The sequence below is a fragment of the Gekko japonicus genome, unplaced genomic scaffold (genome assembly GCF_001447785.1).
Source record: "Gekko japonicus isolate JY-2015 unplaced genomic scaffold, Gekko_japonicus_V1.1 scaffold135, whole genome shotgun sequence".
NCBI lineage: Eukaryota > Metazoa > Chordata > Lepidosauria > Squamata > Gekkonidae > Gekko > Gekko japonicus.
The window spans coordinates 2,701,446-2,722,040 of record NW_015175359.1 but is presented as its reverse complement, the minus strand read 5'-3'; the positions used below and the strand labels follow the sequence as shown (position 1 = coordinate 2,722,040).

Below are 20,595 nucleotides of genomic sequence, written 5' to 3'. Positions count from 1 at the left end.
GGAGGGAGGGAGGGGCTGGCCCAGGGTCATCCAGTGATCTTCACGGTCCAACAGGGATCTGAATCCAGGTTGCCTCTGACCAAGACAAATGTTCTGATCGCTACACCACACTCGCTCTCAGGCAGTCTGTCCCCCCACCCCCACCCCTCAGTTGAATCCCCGTATTACGAGTGAGTCAGCTTTGCTGGGAGAAACCTTCTCGGGATACAGAAGGCACTGGGAGAAAGCCGTTGGGGCAGGTAGGGATGAGTTCCCATCATACACATGCCCTCTTTGCTCTCCGTTTTATACGTAATTGGGGCAGACCTGGGCTAAAACGAATCAGTCTGCTGCCATGGCATTAAAAAAAACCCAAAGCTACCATGAGGGTTACGATTCGGAAAACAAATGACATTCCTAAGCTCCAACCCGCATGAGCCAGACACCAGGTGCTGTGAGTACAATTAGCTAGGACTGGGGAAGAAACGGGGTACCCCAGTGAGCTCGTGTGCACTTCTTGGTGGCAACTCCCCACAGTCATGGCTACTCGCGCTGAGCAGAGCAGGTCAGGAGAAACGTGCCAAAGGAGGAAAAGGTCAGAGAGAGAGAGAGAGAACCATTTCTTTTTTTTGCAAAGAGAGTCAAAGATGATGTGACAGACTTTATAGCTTGTGGTGCATATACGTTCCCCTTACCATCCCAATAAACAGGTTTCACAGTTGTTGTTTTTGGATCAGTCCCCAAATTTACCAGACCTCTGGGACAGACCAGAGGTGGCAATGGGACTAACGAGATGTATGCAGACAAGGCAAAGATTATACCATGGTTCGACTCTCTTCAAACTAGCCACCCCCCCACCAAAAAGGCCCTGACCTTTTTGCATCTGCTGAACATCACTCCCCCCCCCACGAGTGAAGGAAGGTTGTGGCTACGCCTATGAGAATTATGAAGGAAGCACGTGACATCAATAGAAAGGGGATGGTTTCTGATGTTGTCAGGGACTCTATCTTACTGGTTTTGTAGCTGAAGAAAGATAAGCCACAAAAGGGAGGACAGAATGGTTGTGCGCATGCTCGGACACGCCTTCCAGGGATAACAGAGCGAGGTATCTCAACCACCATCACTCCCCATCCCCGGGAAATACTGCTTGGCCCCTTTCCATATTAAGTGCTACAGATTTTGCATTTATTTCCCCCCCACAAGGAATTGTCCTTGGGAGGCTGGAAGGAGGAGGAAGCGTTCTCTGTCAAGGAGGGCATTCTGCTCCTTGAGCATTTTTTACAAAAATAAACAAGATAAAACGGTTGGTTTTGCGCGGACAAGAATGTAAACATCCACTTCGTTCAGCCCTTCCCAGTGTTAGAGTTTGAACATATAGACGGCCTCGGTGTTCAAGTCAGTTTGATTCTTGAGCGGAGATGTAAACAGACCGGGGGAAGCTGTGTCCATACAGGCCCCTCTTGCAAAGCTGCAGGCGCCTTCGGGGTTACCCCGCTCCTCGATGGGACTCCCGTTGACCAGAGCCAAGTTTTTCAGCCTCTGCCTCTCTTGTGCCTGCTTGGCCCGGTTGGCGATGTACCGCACCCTGCTCTGGCTCCGGGACGAGGACCTTCGGAGGAGGCCCATCCCTTCCTCTTCCTCCTCGGATTCATTCGGCTCGAGGCTGGTGGGTGAAGTGATGTCATTCTCCAGCTGGAAGGTGGTCAGCTTCTTCAAGCGCTCCATTAGCTCGTCCGGGGGCTTCGCTGAGGACCTGGCAGCCGCACAGCGGTGCTGCTCCCGCATGGAGCGGGTGACGAAGCTCCGGCTGATGCTGCGGTACTTGCTTTCAAAGGTGCACGAGATGTCGTCTGAGGTAAGGTCTCCGAGGCTTTTGGATTTGGCCTGGTTGGGCTCCGCTTTCTCCAGATCTTTGGGTTTCAGATACGACTGCCTGAGACTTTCCATGTACAGCCTGCTCCAGGTGTGCTTTCTGGGGACGGACAACAAACCGACCTCGGGGCCCCTGGCTAGGGGTCTAGGGCACAGTTCATCTTCCATTGGCTGGCCTGACCTCAAGTTGGGGTTGGATTTGCTCTTAGTCACCATGGCCATTTCACGCCCAGAGGCAGCATTCGCAGACCACGGGCGAGCCACTCTTCTCTCAGCAACAACTTCGAAATTCTCATGCCGGATACCTAGGTCTGGGAGGCTTTTCCGAGCAAGGTTGGGCAAGGAGAGATCTATGACTGTGTCATTGGAGGACATACTGGATGAGGAAGACATACTATCCCGGTGGCTGCTGGAGTCTAGTTTGCTCCAGATACGGTCATTGACTGTGGCATCAGAGTAGACTTCAGCTGCCGGGGAGAAACCACCAGGACGCCTTGAGCAGTCGCAAAGTTTGTGCCCTTCACTCTTGGACCGCCTCACTACCACATGAGACTCAGGGAAGGTGGTAGACTGAGTTACGGGAGTAGATTCGCGAGAGGAAGTTGGTGTGGTGCTGCTTTGATGTGATGGCCCAGCTCCGGTGCTGTCCACGGTTCTCTTGAGGCTCTCTCTTTGCTCCAGGAAACTTCCAGCTGAAGGGGGCCACTGGTTGGCCAATGCTAAGTTGTCTTGAGTTTGTAAACCAGGCCAGTTCACACTGCTATGAACCTCTCCCCAGCCATTTGCTTCTTGGCTGCTTTTCCGGACATCTCCCTGTTGTGACATGCTGGCAATGGCAGTGTTGGGAGCAAGAGGCCTTTTTTCTTCTGGAACTGCCACCATGTACTGCCTTAGCGGAGCTTTCTCAGGTTCCTCTGATGGGCTGCCTCTGTCTGATCTGATTTCACGGGAGTGATTAGGCACAGATCCTTCACTGGGATCACTGGCAGGGGCGGCGGGCAGAGGGAAGCAAAAACCAGCAGGCTGGTTCTCATTGGCAATAAAGGGTTCTTCAGCGATAGTCTCCAGGCTACATAATGAAGTGGTTGACCTCTGCATTGAGAATTGGCGGACATCTGGGAAAAGAAGAAAACATGGGATGCGGGTCATAAATGAGGCTCATCCACTAACGAAGAACAAAGGAATTCAGAGCTGTTACAGCTAACTTTTGCACCCTATACCAAGCCGAAAAAATATCCCCAAAATAACATATCTGTATTTTCTGGATATTTTTTTCAGCTGGATATAGAGCCCAGTATTTATTTGGCTATCTGAAATTGGCTGATATGTAAAATCCCAAAAATATTCAGGGTTTTTCAGGACCGCCAGATAGTTGAAGGTAAAGGGTTTAAACCAAGCTGCAAAGAGGAGCCAGTCTGGGATTAGAGGAGGGTGGCATGGAGCTCTCAGATCCCACCACCCCAGCTGATCCTCTCTCTCTTTTTTTCCTTCTTGGGTCCATTGGACCCGGAAAAGTTCAGGAATTCTGAATATTTCCTGAATCCAAATTCCATACCAGTACTGGGATTCAGGAATATTGGGAAATACCGATATTTTGGGGGTTTAATATACCAAAAAATAGTGGCTGGGGGTTTTTTTTGTGCAACCCCTACACCCAGCTCTGAAGGCCCTGACTCAGTATAACTGCTAGAACAGTGGCCATTGGGATACGTGAGACAGGGTCTTTTCAGTGGTGGTCCCCATTTTTATGGAACCCACTCCTAAGGGAGATGCACCCAGCTCCACCATTAGTGAGATTTAGTCAAAGGGCACTTGGTATTATGTCAAATAGCAACAAAACCGTGTCATTTCTAAAAGTTCTACCATGCAACTCCTCCTCCCTTCACCAAAAGCTTTTGGAGTTGCTTCCAAGTTAAATCAACAAATCAACCACAAATTTTAAAAATCTGGTAAATAAAATATTTATCAAAGTGTAATACAACAATAACTACATCCAGTATTCAGCCACATTCAGGGGACCACACAGAAGCACACAATTAGTTAACTGATTAACCAAAAGCTGAAGTGAACAAAAAAGTCCTGGCTACAAAACCAGGTACTGAACATAAAGCTGTGGACAGGAAGTGATGTAAGCTGGGTGCAAACACAGAGAAGGCCCTGTGAGACACCCACCTAACTTCTAACTTGGGAAAGCCCTTTACAGAACAGTTTAGTTTCTGCTGTTTTCTTCATGATGCACTTTTCGTATGTTTTAAGTGTATTGTTTTTCTGCTGTTAGCTTGAGCATGGGTCGTAAAAATGTATGTATAGTCAAGGATCCTGGGCTATACACGCAGAGACCCATGGAAGAGTGGAATGTATCTTCAAGTGCAGAGCATCCAGAGATGTCTCAGCTAGAGTTGCCAACTCTGGGTAGGGAAATTCCTGGAGATTTGGGGGCAGTGCCTGAGGGAGGACTTCCGTTTCTCTGAAGCTGCTATGTCCTACAGAAGCGCTAATTTCTGTAGTCAGTCAGTCAGTTTATTTCTACAGTCCTTAGACCAGTCATACAAAAGAAGTACACCTTTACGATATTCCAGGGTTTTACAATACATCAGTAAAACATTAAAAGCGGAATTAAAATTTAGTCTGATATCAAACTGCTATATCTAATTAGCTACCTTAAAAATTTCCGTGATCTGGGTATCACCATATGGAAACTGGCTACCTGGTATGTAATCTTGGGATTTCTATCAGATAAAAGAAACTCGAGTCCAGCTTTTTCGGAGAGGCCCAGGATTTGTTCGATCAGCGGAGTGATGATTCTATTGCATGCCATCTTACAATATGGGCATCTAAAAACATGTGCTCTGTAGTCTCAACCTCCCTTAATGGGCAGGTGACAAAGCCTTTCTGAGAAAGGAAATTTCTGTAGTCTTGATCAGCTGTAGTTCTAGACCCCTCCTGGAGGTTGAGAACCTCAGTGGCAACTATTCCTGTTGCCTCTGCAATATACCACCTGTTCCTCCAGCGCACCCATCATAAAGAAAGGCATTTTGTTTATTCTAAAATGGTACTTGGCAAGCAAGGCGTTAATGGGCAATGGATATATATATATATATGCTTTGCATTTCAGTACATCATATTTAAGCATCCCCGGTGGATCAAACCATCAGTCTTGTCAAGTCTCTCATCCAGTTTCACACAGTGGCCAGCCATGTACCAAAGCTTTTCCTGCGGCTGACGGCCTCTCATGGATGTTTCCTCTGTGAATTTGCCTTTGAAAGCCAACTAAATAGTGGTCGCCACTGCATCCAGAAGCATGGGAAACCCCCCCCCCACTTAATTACTCACTGACTGAAGCAGTAGAGAAGAGTAAGAGTCCAGGAGCACCTTAAAGACTAACAACATTTGTAGCAGGGGATGAGCTTTCATGAGTCACTGCCAGTGTTCCCTCTAAGCTGAGTTAGTGTGAGCTAGCTCACCATTTTTTAGCCTCCGGCTCACACATTCTTGTCTTTGCTCAGGAAGGATGGCTCCAGAGCAAACTGATTTATGCAGTAGCCAAATCGCTCGCTCACAACTTTAATGCCAGTAGCTCACCAAGTAGAATTTTTGCTCACAGGACTCCACAGCTTAGAGGGAACAACTGCTCACTTCTTCAGGTGCTTTAAGGTGCCACTGGACTCTTACTCTTTTCTATGGCTACAGACAGACTAACATGACTACCATTTAGGGGTGTGCAGGGGGAAAAAATTCAGGGTTTTTTCCAGATTGGGTATAATAAAGCTGATTTTTTCGGTATCCCCGAATATACCCAAATACCAATACTGGTATTGTATTGGTACCTGAAAATATTCAGTATTTCCAAAAAAATTCAGCTCCATTATATCCTATGGGACCATTGCAGTCAATGGCAAAAATCTTCTAACAAGTATTCAGGGGGATGGAGAGGAAGGGGGTTGAGGCAGAGGCAACAAAGTTGTACTGTAGCTGCTGCAGCCTCTCCCCAAAACAACCCCCAAGTTTGGAAAAGGTTGGACCAGGGAGTCCAATTCTAGGGGCATCCAAAGAGGGTGCCCCCAATCCTCCATTGTTTCCTATGGAAGGGGGAAAAGACAGACAACAATGTCTCCCCAATAATCTCTGCATTAGAAAGTAATTGAGGTGTGCTGTTGTGAGGGGCATGTTTGCAAGGTCAGCAGCAGAACCAGTGCAATGTGCCCACCAGAACCAGTGCCACTGTGGCAGTCAGTGCTCAAACCCAATGGGACTAAGGTCAATCTGAGGATCTCTGCAGTATAAAAGGGTGGGAAAAGACGGTAAGTGGAGCCCTTTAAAGTTTAAAGTATCTCAGAGCCTGTAATCAGCAATGCCAAAAAAAGCCGGAAAACCCACAAATATTTTCAGTTTTTTTCGGCATTCAGTATTCGGCAGCTGAATCAGATCAGGGAATCTGATTCGGTATGCTGAATACCCGAAAAATTCCAAAAAGGTTTGGCTTTACCGAATGCACACCCCTACTATCCTTATTGACGGATGGGCATATTTTTGTCTTCATTGATTCTAGTCCTCATCCAACTTCACTGGTTTTATGGGACATGTAGAAAAAGTTCTTTTGATCCACTCTCTTCACCTTGTGCACACTACACACCACTATCATTTCTGCCTTCAGTTGTTTTTTCTTGAAACCAAAACCTGCTTAGACTCTCCTAGAAGGGAAGATTCTCCAGTCTCTTGAGCATTCTGGTTGCCCTTTTCTGCACCTTTGCCAATGCTATGACACCTTTTTGAGATATGCTAGAATTGGAATCCATTCAGTTTTCCACAGAGAATTCACATGAGCCACTATTGAGCCAGCCCCTATGCATACATCCCTGCCCTTTCCTCATGCTATAAAAATGTGGGCTTTTCCTCATGCTTGACTTACACTTGATTTTCCTGGCAACCACAAGTATTGGAATCTGTCTAGGCATAGTCCTTCAACATGTCTGCACTCCCTCTGTATTTTCACAATCATGGAGTCTGTTTATTTTCTTCTGCATGTGCTCTCAATAATGAGGATTTTCAAGGGAGGGTGCTGATGTCATTGGTGGTATCATTGGTGGCATCAGAGCACCCCCCTTTTTTAAACAAAAGGAACTAAAATATTGATATATCACAGAAGCATTGTATCAATAGGCCTAGCAGGTTTTCTGAATTCCCAGCTTTCATTTAAAAACGGTAAGTCTCATATTCTCGGATCCTGCCTTATTACACAAGCCGATGGTTCTAAAGAGATAGTGAACAGTATAGGTGACAGAGGACAACCCTGACGGGTGCCTCTAGATAGTTGCAAATCATCAGATCTGAAATTGTTAATGGAAATTTAAAACTGAAGGTGATTGGTAAAGAGCTAGACAATGGTTGTCAAAGCTTTGGAACATGATAGTAATGGATAAGACAGCATCTCAATTATTAGCTGCAGAAAACCCACTGGAAAATTCTAATTTTGTTGAAAAGTGTTTCACATTTTTCTTATATATATCAGCAACAAATACCGAAGATGATACCTTACCTGCTAAATATGTAGATTTTATGTTTTATTAAATTGTTTAAATAAGTGTTGATAATAGAACTAATGAGTATACCATATATTTGAAGTTATATTGATACCATTGTTTGCTCCCGTTTTTATTGTTTATTTGTAAAGTTATCAAAAGTTGTGAATTTGTAATGTTTTTGAAAAGTTGAAATTAAAAATAAAGTTATATAAAAAAGGTAAGTTTCTAGCCTTTTCCCTCACAGAATTATAAGGAAAAGGGCATATCTCTGTGAGGGGAAAGGCTAGAGACTTACATGGAAAGAGCTGGAGACTTACTTTTTGAAAAAGAAAAGGTAGGATTCAGAGAACCTGCTAAGCCTATTGCTACAATGCTCCAGTGATATATCGATATTTTGATGCCATTAAAAAAAGAAGAAAAAAACAGTAATCTTCAGGGTGGCAGTGGGGAAAGAGAGTGGTTCATGACAGTTCAGTCATCAAAAAGTGGGCTGGAGGTGGGTGGGAGAGACAAAGAAAACCAACAGGAACATTATGCACGAGGAAAAAGCCAACACAAAACCAGGTTCCAAAAAAAGATCGGGGTATAAGGGGTCTCAAAAGAACAATTAAAAAACAAGGCGAAAAAAATCTCAAAGGGAAAACTAAAGGCACAAAAATGAATGTGGAAGTCAAGGGATATGCCAAAGTGGCATGGAAACAGCCGATTAAATTAACCCCGTGCAGGAAAGCCCTAAGTTTGGAAATGGGGAGGGGGATCTGACACTGAATCATGCTCAGAGGGACCTGGGCCCAGTTTTAATGACTGGCACGGGACAGCAGGTACACAGCCTTGAGTTTGCCATTCTGAATCCCCCCCCCCAATTATGAGACTTGAGTCCAACAGTAGATTTACAAGGACTTCTAGGCAGTCAACCTGGATTGGACTATAATGGCTCAGAATGTTTTTCTGCATGCCCTGTTTGCTCACGGTTCTTGTCTGCTGCCAGACACAGACCGGACAGCCTGTTTCCCATATTCGCTAATGAATAATCTTGTGAGAAAATGCTGGTCGAGCCCTACAGTGCCAACCTATAGGAGCAAGAAGCGATCGTGTGATGGGAATGAGACTTGCAAAGAACTGACATTCTTAAAAACGAACATCCAACCAAAAGTTCTGCAACTTAAGCTCATTTGATCTGGTCTTGCCCTCTGGAGCAGCAGAGAAGAAATCTTGGCCCTCTCCTATAATTCCTTCGAGCATCAGAAGCGCGTGATCAGTTTTCTCTTCTCCAAACTAAGGAGACCCAGTGCCTTCAACCATCCGAGTTGCCCATCTTCACTGCCCTCCTGCAAACCCATTCCGATTTGTCTATGTACTTCAAATGTGGTACCCAGAACTCCAGATGAGGATCACAGACATTCACACGTGTACAGCACAGGCATGCTACAGGAAAACAGCAATCATATTTTGGAGCTGTCCATACTCTGGAAAATATGGCATTCTAACTTTGTTTCCTGCACAGTGCAATCGACGGCCAAACTACACTTGATGAGAAAAAAATTAAACCCATGTTTGGATCCACATATGTTTTGCTGAGCTACAGTAAAGGATGCCAGGGTGGAGTGGTGGTGAGGAATAATATGGACTGAGGCTACAGTAGTATGGTATTTGGGAGTTAACTCTTCCTCCATGCCATTTTCCCCAGTCCAAAATGTCCTCCTCCCCCAACGGCTTTAAGCTCGTGCTGGGAAATACCAGGCACGATACAGATATCTGCCTTTTCTCTCTGCTGGGGTGAAGGTAAAAGGTAAAGGTTCCCTTGCTCGAAAGCCAGTCGAATCCGACTCTAGGGTTGCGGTGCTCATCTCCGTTTCAAAGCCGAAGAGCCAGCACTGTCCGAAGACGTTTCTGTGGTCATGTGGCCGGCATGACTAAACACCGAGGCGCACGGAATGCTGTTACCTTCCCACCGAAGTGGTCCCTATTTATCTACTTGCAATTTCTTGCTTTCGAACTGCTAGGTTGGCAGGAGCTGGAACTAGAGACGGGAGCTCACTCCGTCATGCGGCACCCGGGTCTTGAACTGCTGAACTACCGACCTTCCACAGCCTGCAGTTCAGCGTCTTAACCACTTGAGCCACCGCAGCTCCGCTGGGGTGAAAGGGAAGGAGAATTCCAACTGGGAAAACCAAACAGAGGGGAAGACTTAAACCTCCCCTTCCCCAGTGCTATGGGTTTGATCTACATCACATATCTTTGAGAGTGTTTAAAAATTAAATGCGGGTTTCCACCTGCATCTTGGAATATCTGACAATAAATAACAGTATTTACTGATAGCCCCTCACCTGCCTGGTACCGCGTGTATGACTACCTCAGTATTGCAGTTAACAACCTTTAGTCGTGATGGGATTTTCCAAAAATTGCACGCTCAAGTAGTTGATACATACGCAACAAAGCCCATGGAGGAAATTAGCCCGGTGATGTATTTATCAACTGTCTGAAAGTGCAATTTTTGGAAAATTCCATCACAACTAAAAGTTCTATGTTGACTGCAATACTAAGGTGATTATATGTGCTGTACCAGGCAGCCGGCTTCGGCTGGGAGGGCGGGGTATAAATTTGATAAATAAATCCATAAATAAATAAAGGCGAGGGAGTGATCAATAGATACTGGCATGGCTCTTTTTGTAACAGGAACTCCTTTGCATATTAGGCGACACACCCCTAATGTAGCCAATCCTCCAAGAGCTTACAGAGCTCTTCTTACAGGGGCTACTGTAAGCTCTTGGAGGATTGGCTACATTAGGGGTGTGTCATCTAATATGCAAAGGAGTTCCTGCTACAAAAAGAGCCCTCCGCATCGTCCATGGCTGGATCAGCAGCAGAAGCAAAAATTGGGGCCTTAGGACAGGAAAAGAAGAAGAGAGAACTACCTCCCCACACCAGTCTGAATCAAAAGCATGCTGAAAAATATATCATGCTGGGGAGCAGGATGGAGAGGGGACAGATAGCAAAGAACAGGGGTCCCCAACTTTTCTGAGCCTGCGGGCCTGTTTCGAATTCTGACAAAATGGCTTCCACCGGAGGTGAAGCCACCACAAAATGTCAGGGGGCGAGGTTATTCAGGACCCTCGTGGCAACATTTAAGGGAGCCACTCTGTTTAGCGGGACACCATTTAATATGCACAGCCAATCAGAAGCCCTGCTGTGCACAAGCCTGGCCCCACCCACTTTCTAAAAGCACTTGACAAGTGCCAGGAAAGGTGCTGACGGGCCCCGTGCCGTACCCAGGGACCACATTGGGGACCCCTGGCATAGAGAATTATGGGATGGAAGAAAACAAGCCAGATGCATTTAAAACTGTCAACGCTCAGCAGTTACCTGTGCTTCGCTCATCCTTTCAGTTCTTAACTACAGAGACAAGAGTGTGCATGTGGAATAGGACAGAACAGAGGGAGGGAAAAATCCAGTTAATTCAAGGAACAGATAAGGAATAAATTAGCAAGGAAAAGTGAGATAGTTGGAACAAGTTAGCCGTAGGATCCAAAGACTTGTTTTTGAGCAACCAGAGCAACCTGGCCAATTTTTTTTTTTTTAAATTAAGGTACAGTTTTAAAAGTTTGACCCCTGATCTAACTCAGGAAGAAAGAAAAACTGGGTTGGGTTCAAGGTCTACCAACAAAAACAGAGAAATGCTACGGGTGATTTCCCACAAGCGCTGCTCCGCGCTCACTCTTCTCTTTGGCCTGATGGTACGTGTCAATTTCACACAAGCTGCTGCGCGACCGCATTTTGCCCCGCAGCTTCGTGCGATTTCCCCCGCGTCTACTCAATCCTGTTTTTTGAGGACTGAGTAGACGCGGGGAAAATCGCACGAAGCTGCGGGGCAAAATGCAGCCGCGCAGCAGCTTGTGTGAAATTGACACGTACCATCGGGGCAAAAGGGAGGAGTGAGCGCGGAGCAGCGCTTGTGGGAAATCACCCTACATCTTTCTTTGGAGGTTTGTATTCTGACAGCACCCTGAACTGGATAGCCTAGCCCAATCTCCAAGGAATACCAGGGGCATGACGCAGAGGCAGATAACAGCAAACTAACTTTGAATGTCTCTTGTTTTGAAAACCCTACAGGGTCGCCCTAAGTCACCTGTGACTTGACGGCACTTTCCACCATAAATAAATGAATAAAAATAAATTATGACAGAAGAAGCCACATAGCTTAGACATCCTAATTGCTAAATGGCATCAAGAGGGATCTGTTTTCACTGGGAGGGGTTTTCCATTGATGATGCAATGAAGAAGACGACGACGACAAAGAGATTGGATTTATACCCTGCCCTTCACTCAGACCCTCAGAGCGGCTTACAAACTCCTTTCCCTTCCTCTCCCCACAACAGACACCCTGTGAGGTAGGTGGGGATGAGAGAGCTCTTTCCAGAACTGTCCTTGAGAGAACAGCCCTGACAGAACTACGGCTTGCCCAAGGTCATCCAGCAGCTGGAAGTGGAGGAGTGGGGAATCAAACCCGGTTCTCCCAGATTACAGTCCACGCACTTAACCACTACATCAAACTGGCTCTCAAGAAAAAGACCCTCTCTGTTTCTTGCAGGGAGGATATCCAATTTCTCATCTTGGAACTTCCATTTACCTCTTTTCTAAATTTAATGTCAGCAGTCAGTGCTCTGGTTGAACTAAAAACAGATCTCAGAATCATACTTTTACATGACATGAGTACGAAATGCACACACAGTCACACAAATTACAGAACTCTACAAGTGAACTCACTACCGGACGTGGTCTGGCATGGGAAAAACAAATGCTCGTCTAAGGCAGACAGCGTCTAGACTGCACATAACCCCCCAAACAGAAATACATTTACGAATAAATGTTTTTCTTCTGCTGAATGAAAAGCTACAATGGCAAAATAAAAAAACAACAATAATGCTAGTGCTTCTAAGGGAAACGGAAGACGACGATATGAACTATGGAGGATGGTGGAGGTGAAGAAAATCTGGTCTTACCAGTAAAGAATATAGGGGAATTACTGCGAATTTCCTCCAGTTTTTCAGCAAACAAAGCGTTCATTTCCCTCTGAAGGGTGCCCGCTTGCTTCCTGGAGCTCTCGGGCCAGCGTGCAGGGAATTCAGGGCTTCCCAGGCTCTCCAGGCTGCTGGAGTCGGAGGATACGGAGCCATTGCTGGCAGTCACCAAGTTGACAGTGCTTCCGTATTTGCCACCAGGCTGACCCTGCCACCTCTGCCGAGAATGACCTTTCACCCCGGGGCATTTGGAGTCACTGTTTTTCTTTCCCGAGGTTGCAAAGGGCTGGCAGGTCCTGGGTAGGTCCCCGGTAGCCCCGTAGCCACCACCAAGCTGAAGATCTGACCGCGGCCGAGGCTGCTCTTGGATCCCCCAGTTTTTTAGCTCTAACCTCTCCTCCTCTCCTGTTAGGCTGCTATACTGGTTGCAGCACGGAGTGTCGCCAGAAGCAGGCCGAGCGGTGGAGTGGTCGCCCCACTTGCACTCCAGATCGGGGCTCTCGCTTGAGCCGATCATGCATTTCATGCAGTTGGTGGCCATGCCGATCCTACCCGATCCGTTGAAGGCACAGCGGGCAAAGACCCCCTGCTTCTCGTCTGGCGGCTCCTGAAGGCGGACCCTGTTGGACCTCCGGATGGGCTCGCTGAATGTCGCCTCCCCGTGCGCACGGGTCTGGCTGTTTTTACTCTTGCCAAAACTTTGGGCCTTACCTTTCAACCCCTTTCCTTGAACCTCTCTGTTGGCATCGTCTCGAAAAGGTGGTGCTGGTGACGCGCACTCAGGCTCTTGATCAAAACGAGGGCGGGAGGAGTCTTCAACTTCGCGGTCCTCGCTGGCCCCTTCGGAACTGTTGTCTTTGGTGTCGATGGCAATCTCGGGGAAGCCCTTCTTGGGTTTCTTCTGGCTCTTGGTGGGTGCACTGGCCGTTCGCCGTAAAATGTGGCTGCTAAAGGAGTGTTTGCGATTGAACTGGCCAGCAGCATGACTGTCGAGAGAGGCCTGCTTTGGATTTCTGAGAAATAGACCTTTTAAGCCCAGAGCTTGCTTGACCTGGAAAATAAAAGAAAATCCCCGTAACAGAAGATGTGCATTTCAGAGGACATGCAAAGAGGCAAATAGCAGTGATGTGCGAGGGGTTAACCTCGCGGGGGAGCATCATCTATCCAGGTTTGACTGGGAGACAGAATTAGGAGGAAGGCAGGGCTGCAGTTTTCGTTTCAAAGTTTCGCATTCGTGTTGTCCTGCTTATGGGTTTTTCTGCATTTTGTTCCTGTTCACTAGTGACTCTTGCAGTCAAAATCATATGCATACTTGCATGGACATTAAGTCCCAGTTACTTTCAGTGGGGCTTTAGTTCCTCCTAGTACCCTGGTAAGCCAATTTGAGGGAAGGGTAGAGAACTGCAACTGAGGACCCACCAAAGCGGTGTGTGGGCAAATTCCGTGGCCACGGCCACAGCCAACTTTCCCTATATATACTTATTTTTCCTCTGAGTTAGCAACTTGGAGAAGGTGGATAAAGGACCACCCGCTGCTGATGCCTAGCTAAGTACATGTGATAGGGCTGCAACCTTAAATGTTGCTAATTTATTTATTTGTTTATTAGATTTGTATCCCGCCCTCCCCAGATGGGCTCAGGGTGGCTTCCAACAGCGGCAAATGCCATAACAAACAATTAAAACAGTATAAAAACAATCAATAAATAAAGTGCGGTGCTCTAGATGTTGACTCTAGATGTGCGGTGCTCTAGATGTTAATCTAGCTGCAAAGATGTAATACTATTAAAGCTCACTGTTCTGTCCCTAAAGATGGGTGCATTTAACAGGCATATAATATGTCAAATATACTTAACTCCTTTTGATACTGAACCGGAATTAGATGGCTTCAAAGCCATTGGAATCCACAACAACCCGCTGATTTTTTTTTAAAAAAAACCCCACCTAGTTCCCATGCCCTGAAAGACATGTCAATAACCACTGCCCACCTGGTCCAGACAATTTTTTTAAACATGGGATTGAAATACAGAAAGGATATAAATGTGCCCTGTGGCATCATTGTGTGGTGCAAAGCGACAAGGTGCTTGGATGTTTTAGCAAAGGTGGGGAAACACTCCCACTGTCTCTTTAAATGCACCACACAACTTTTGCATTCCTACCAATCTCTCGTTGGTTGCCCACGACTCGTGCTGCAGAGGAATCATCCGTTGTAAACAAGCAAAGTCATAATGCATAGAAAATTGCACATTTAATTGTACCCATGACACATTCATTACAGGCAATTCTCGGAGATGAGTTTTCCCTACCTACCCGCCCGGTTTAGAATTTGGTGAAACAGGAGGGTGACCACAAGTGATAGCTTTTCAGATACTTGTTGGCCAAATGACAGCGCCATCGTTGCTACGGGGTCCCGGAGTTCCATTCTCGCCTGTCGCACTGTGATCTTTGATCCTGTAAGTCCCACTTGGCATTCGGTGGTCTTTCAAAAGCTTGCAAGACCAATTTGATCAAAAACCTGTGAAACCCATTTGACCAGAAGCCACAGTGAGGGGTGGGGGGAAAGATGTTTACTGCAGACAACAATGGCTTTGCCATACTGCCTTCAAGGCCCTGAAAAAGCATCACTATCCAACACTCCTGTGGACATTTCACGTGCACTTGCCAGCTTGTGGATAAGGGATGGTTTGTGTGAAACTTCTCATAAACGTGTTTCTGCCTTGAGATTATGGGACTGGGGGGTTATTCACATATGATCATTTGAAATGACGAGATGAAAATGCCTGAGAGTTTCCTCTTGTTCTCTTACTGTGCCCAGGAGTTTTGCTTTTTGCATCCCATCGCTATTTAATTCAAGTCAGCGAAGGGCCAAGCTTGAAGTGACGGTGGCCAGCTTAGCCATTTAAAAATTGCTGGGCAGTTCTGCTTTCAGTGGCTTTTATTATTTGTTCTTTTTTTGAAAAAAATTATTCTTTACGGACCTGTAATGGCCCCGCATGGCTCTTTTTGTAGCAGGAACTCCTTTGCATATTAGGCCACACACCCCTAATGTAGCCAATCCTCCAAGAGCTTACAGAGCTCTTCTGACAGGAGCTACTGTAAGCTCTTGGAGGATTGGCTACATTAGGGGTGTGTCGCTTAATATGCAAATGAGTACCTGCTAAGGCCCCGGGATCCACAGAGGAAAGGTAGGGTCTAAATGTTTCAAAACGATGCATAGAAGAAATGAAAGAAGGGTTCAAAGGACGATTACAGTATATCTAAAGCTATTTTATTTAATGAGGAGAGGCTACTGAATCAGCCCATCTGAGAAATGTCTGGATATTACAGATTTACGCTGGCAAGTGCAGGGAAGTCCGTCCCCTTCCCCAAATATTTGCAAAATTCAAGTGGAAAAAAAATCTCTCTGAACACATTCACAAATAACTGTTCCCCCCCCCCCGCCCCACTCGGAAAAAAAAACAAAGAAAATAAATAATCCCACTGATGGAATGGGGGTGAGGTGCAGTGAAAGTTCTCCCCGTGGTCATTCTAAGTAAGCAGTCAATCCATCTAGGTTATCTGATGCATCCCAGTGAGGCTAGGCTACTGACGCTTGAATCAGAGCGGGCGATTCAAGATCCCAAATCTAGTGCAAATTTGGTTGGAAGAAAAGAAAGAGGCATTTAGAAGAAGATCCAGCATACCGGTTTCTGGCTTTTTGCAAACAAAACGGCAGATTTTGATCCTCCCAAATATAGATTTTTGGAGGAATTGGCAATGAGGTCCTCGCTATGTTTACGGGATAATTTTGTCAAAGTACGGCAGGTGTCTTAAGGTTCAAATGGCTTCTAGTAGAGCTTAGAGAGAACAATTTCCCCCCTGCAGGATTAGATGCTGGTGTCAGGAAGGGGATTAGGGCCAATGATGGACGGGAGGGCAATAGAGGGTTGTTGTGTGTTTTTTTTAAGAGAGTTATATTTATCCTGGATCTGCTTCATAAATGCAGAGCTCTCTGATTGCTCAATGGCCCGGCAAACGTTCCAGGAAATGTTGCAACCCATGTTATGGAGTGGAAGAATATATATAATATATATATTTAATTTTTTGATTGGTTTTTTTTTAAAGGAGAACCAAAAAAAAGCTAAATAAGGAAAAGACACAGGATGTTAATGATGTCATTGGTTCGAGAAGCATGCAAGCGTTTCGCGGGGAGAGCACACTACACCTTCCTGTGCCGGGAGGAGGAGGAGGGGGGGTACCTTCAAGGCGTCTAAATTTGCTCTGCTTCTAAAAGGAGACTTTTTTTGATACAGAGAAGTCCACTGAAATCACAAACAGACAAAGTAAAAAGGCAGAAAGTGAGACACAGAAGAAAACAAGCCAAGGAGACTCTTGCAAAGAGATACAGGCACATCTCCGAGAAAGGGAGGGAGGGAGGGAGGGGAGGAGAAGAAGAAAACATACGGGGACAACACACAAACTTTTACAAAAAAAACACAGGAACAAAAGGGGGAGGCAGCAACCTTTTGGAAACGAGTAAGCCTCTGAAAATTGACAAAAGGTAATAAGCAACGCCACGATCGCACAGGAGCACAGAAAAGCTGCCGGGCCGGCTGCCACAATCTAGCTTTCTGAGAATCATTAGTAAAGGTAAAGGTTTCCCTTGCTCAAGAGCCAGTCGAATCTGACCCAAGGGGGCGGTACTCATCTCCTTTTCCAAGCCGAAGAGCCAGCGTTGTCCAAAGACATTTCCGTGGTCATGTGGCTGGCATGACTAAATGCCAAAGCGGACAGAATGGTGTTACCTTCCCACTGAAGTGGTACCTATTTATCTACTTGCAATTTCTTGCTTTCAAACTGCTAGGTTGGCAGGAGCTGGGGCCAGAGACGGGAGCTCACTCCGTCACACGGCACTCGGGTCTCGAACTGCCGAGCTACAGACCTCCCGGTCTGCCGCTCAGCGTCTTAACCTCTGAGCCACCACGGCCCCCTGAGAATCATTGCTACCCTTAAAAACATCTCCAGTTTCTGGTCATTCTGGCCACAGTATTGTACTTGACAAATCTCAGAAGCCAGAGGAGTTGCTTAAGATAGCTCATAGCCCCTCCCCAGGACCGACTGTAGCAGAATGACACCAAGCCGTCAAAATTGCAGGAGAAATTACGCACAACCATCCAAAGATGCCTAATCTGTACTGTCCATATAACTCTCAGAACCCCACTTCTCCCAGAATTTGGGTTGCCTTGGTGAAGAATACACACAGCCCGGGGGGGTCATGCATCTCACTGAATTAGTCTGCCTGCTTCTCATAGTGTGGAGGGAGGTATCCATGCCCCTCCATTGTAGTATGTCCCTCTAGCATGTAGAAAGTTAGCATGTCAGAGAGACATACTACAATAGGACCCCCATCTTGACACTCATTTCTGGGGGACAGCTAGGTTAGACCTCTTCCTCTCTGACACACTAGCTTTCTAAATGGGAGCAGACTTATTTTTTCGGGGTGAAGTAGACTACTAATTCCTCTACACGAGAGAAAGTGAGTCTGTAAAGGAGAGGCTAAGATGGATCCCTTCTTCCTGACTTCCGGTTTTCTATGCGGAGAGGAGACGCAGGAACATTCTGTCACACAGACCTTCACTTGCCATAGGAAGCAATGTTGCACGGACACAGGCTCACCACCTCCATGATAATGGTGCTAGAATTCACCATGAAACATATACATTTATGTATTATTAGATTTATATCCCGCCCTCCCCAAATGGGCTCAGGGCGGCTAACAACAGAGGCAAATGCCATAACAAACAATTAAAACAGCATAAAGCACCCTGCTCGATACAGAACCACCTTGCAGTGAAGCTGGGGTCAGCCCCAGGACCTATTTGTTGTTCAGCAATGGTTGAGCAATAAGGAAGAAGAGGGCAACTAAAAGCAGCAAACAGCCAGCTTGAGGTGGTGGGGAAACATTTGTCATAAGAGAGTTGCATGAGTAGTCTAGCGTAGAGGGGGCAGCAGAGACAGAGGGTCTTCTGCATTCTCAGTTTCCTTGCTTGTGTTTTCCTGCTGTTCTTCACCCCTGTTATTCATGTGTTTTGCTCCCTCTAGTGGTTGATTTGATATTACATTGCTTTATGTCCGGTATAAAAACCTGTCGTTTAAATCGGCAGGGAGATACGTCAGACATACAATCTTGAATCAACCACTAGAGGGAGCCAAACAGATGTGGAACAGGAACCCCCCCCCCCAAAGCAACAGGAACTAATAAGCAAGGAAAATGTGAATGCAGAAAAGCCCAGAGAATGACCCAGTCGTCCCTCCCCACACACACACACACCTTGGATACCAGGAGAACTGGTTTATTTTAGCAATTGTAGTGATTGTTAAATACTGTTTTCATTGCTTTTGCTCTAGCCCAGTGATGGCGAGCCTTTTAGAGACCGAGTGCCCAAACTGCGACCCAAAACCCACTTATTTATCACAAAGTGCCAACACTGCAATTGAACCTGAAAGACTGAGGTTTTACTTTAGAAAAAACAACTCGTACGTTAAGTTAAGATGATCCAAACAAAGTAAGGCAAGCAATCCCAAATGCTTTCATTTCCTTAAAATTATTTGGCAGAGAATTCGACACTTTAATGATGGTCTGGGCCTGGCTGGGGCGATGGCACGCGTGCCCACAGAGAGGGCTCTGAGTGCCACCTCTGGCACCCGTGCCGTAGGTTCGCCACCACTGCTCTAGCCCAACAGCTCCATAGCCAGGAAACTAGCCAGGATTAAGCCAGGGTACCTGCACTGGTACATCACTCAAAGCACGATGACTGCATCCATACAGACCCAAAGTAATCACAGTTAGTGGAGTGGTTGGCATTCAAACAACCACACTAACTGTAGTCAGTTGACTTAAACGGTGGTTTTGTATAATGTCTGAACCGAGTCTAGCAGCGAGAGGGGCACGCCACTTTTAATCTTTGTATTCCCGGTTGTTACCTTTGCAGCTCACTGAAAGCAGGCCTTTCATAGGACTGCAACGGGAACATACCTCAAGGGATTCCCAGTGTCCCAGTTACTGATCTACTTCTATGTTTCTTCAAAGAGGAGTTAGCGTCCCCAGGAAGCTTGCCCCCCTCTTTCTCCATTTGTAAGTGCTCCTGTCCCTCTCATGTCTATCTATTCCCCAATCTTTGGCAGCACACAAATTGTTTATCATTTTGCTTCTGTTTTTAAAAAGACCCTTTGGTTGCTTTGCCTAGGTACAGGAAGAAAAGGATCGGGGGGGGGGGGCCTTCCAGGTGCCACTCCTTTGCTTCTGCCCCTGCAATAGTCCAAGTCCCAACCCTCCTCCCTCAGCCCCCCCAAAAGAAATAAGCATTTTGTGCAAAAAGCAATGAAACACAAGTACGAAAACGAAACATGCAAGTCAATTTCCAGTTGACATCTGAGGTTTCTTCTAATGGAACACTGGATGTGTTCTACCTCAAAATTCCACTGCATCTACCCTTCCCCAGCTGGCTTGCAAAAAAAGCATAAAGAATCTGACGCCTGTGACCACCCACTCTTTAATCCAATGTCATACAGTTAACCTGGAAAGGAAATCTCTTTATCTAGTAGTAACATGAGACTTGGGCTGGGATCTTTGGGACTCAAACAAACAAACAAATACCTTTATTGGCATAAAATATAATCTTTGGGACTCAATAAGACCAGAGCTAAAACTACCGCATAAAGGATTGATGGCCAACTTAGTCCCACAGTGCCCAACAGACAGCACTGGACTCCCCTACTTCTCTGCAACTACAGAGTAAAAGCAATTTGACTAATGCATAATATGAATAGTTTACAGTCCATGATTCTGTACAGCCTACACTGGAGCAGGTTCAACACTTCACCTCTGTGCACTACGGTTGAAACTAAAAAGTCTAGAAAGTTCCAGAAAGAATTCCTGGGGTTCCTCATCATGTTGGAAGAATTCCTGGGGCTCCCATCATCAAGTCGGTCATGAAGTGGAAAGAACATCCATACCTTGCATTTTCCTAACATATGGATGTTTTGTTTGTGGAGACTGTATTTTATAAACAATGACATGAAACGTTAGGGGGGAAAAGAATAAAAAGATACTCACCCAGCCTGAGGGAGGAGGGTTTCGTGTGAGCTAAGGCAGTAGGCCAGAAATGAGAGACCGCACGAAGGGAAGAAAAGAGAGGACGGACAAAGGAAGAAGGCAAAAGAAAAGGA

General features: G+C 46.2%; 1 protein-coding gene across 1 annotated transcript; it reads right to left on the bottom strand.

The window, feature by feature from the left end:
- Window positions 1-939: 939 nt before the first annotated feature.
- LOC107122262 (1-phosphatidylinositol 4,5-bisphosphate phosphodiesterase eta-2-like) lies at window positions 940-14,809 on the bottom strand. The gene is made up of 3 exons (XM_015425301.1): window positions 14,759-14,809; window positions 13,103-13,442; window positions 940-2,966 (listed from the first exon to the last, which is right to left on the bottom strand). The coding sequence occupies exons 1-3, from the start codon at window positions 14,807-14,809 to the stop codon at window positions 1,339-1,341; spliced, it is 2,019 nt and encodes a 672-aa protein (XP_015280787.1). The 3' UTR covers window positions 940-1,338.
- Between the last annotated feature and the right edge of the window lie 5,786 nt (window positions 14,810-20,595).

Bases quoted from the DNA above. Each gene is read 5' to 3' on its own strand.
- LOC107122262 (XM_015425301.1), bottom strand. From the start codon at position 14,809: ATGGAACTCCGGGACCCCGTAGCAACGATGGCGCTGTCATTTGGCCAA. The intron at 13,443-14,758 runs GTATCTGAAAAG...TTTATTTTCCAG, and splicing joins CGCTGTCATTTGGCCAACAA to GTCAAGCAAGCTCTGGGCTT. The intron at 2,967-13,102 runs GTAAGGCCCAAA...TTCTTTTCCCAG, and splicing joins TCAAGGAAAGGGGTTGAAAG to ATGTCCGCCAATTCTCAATG.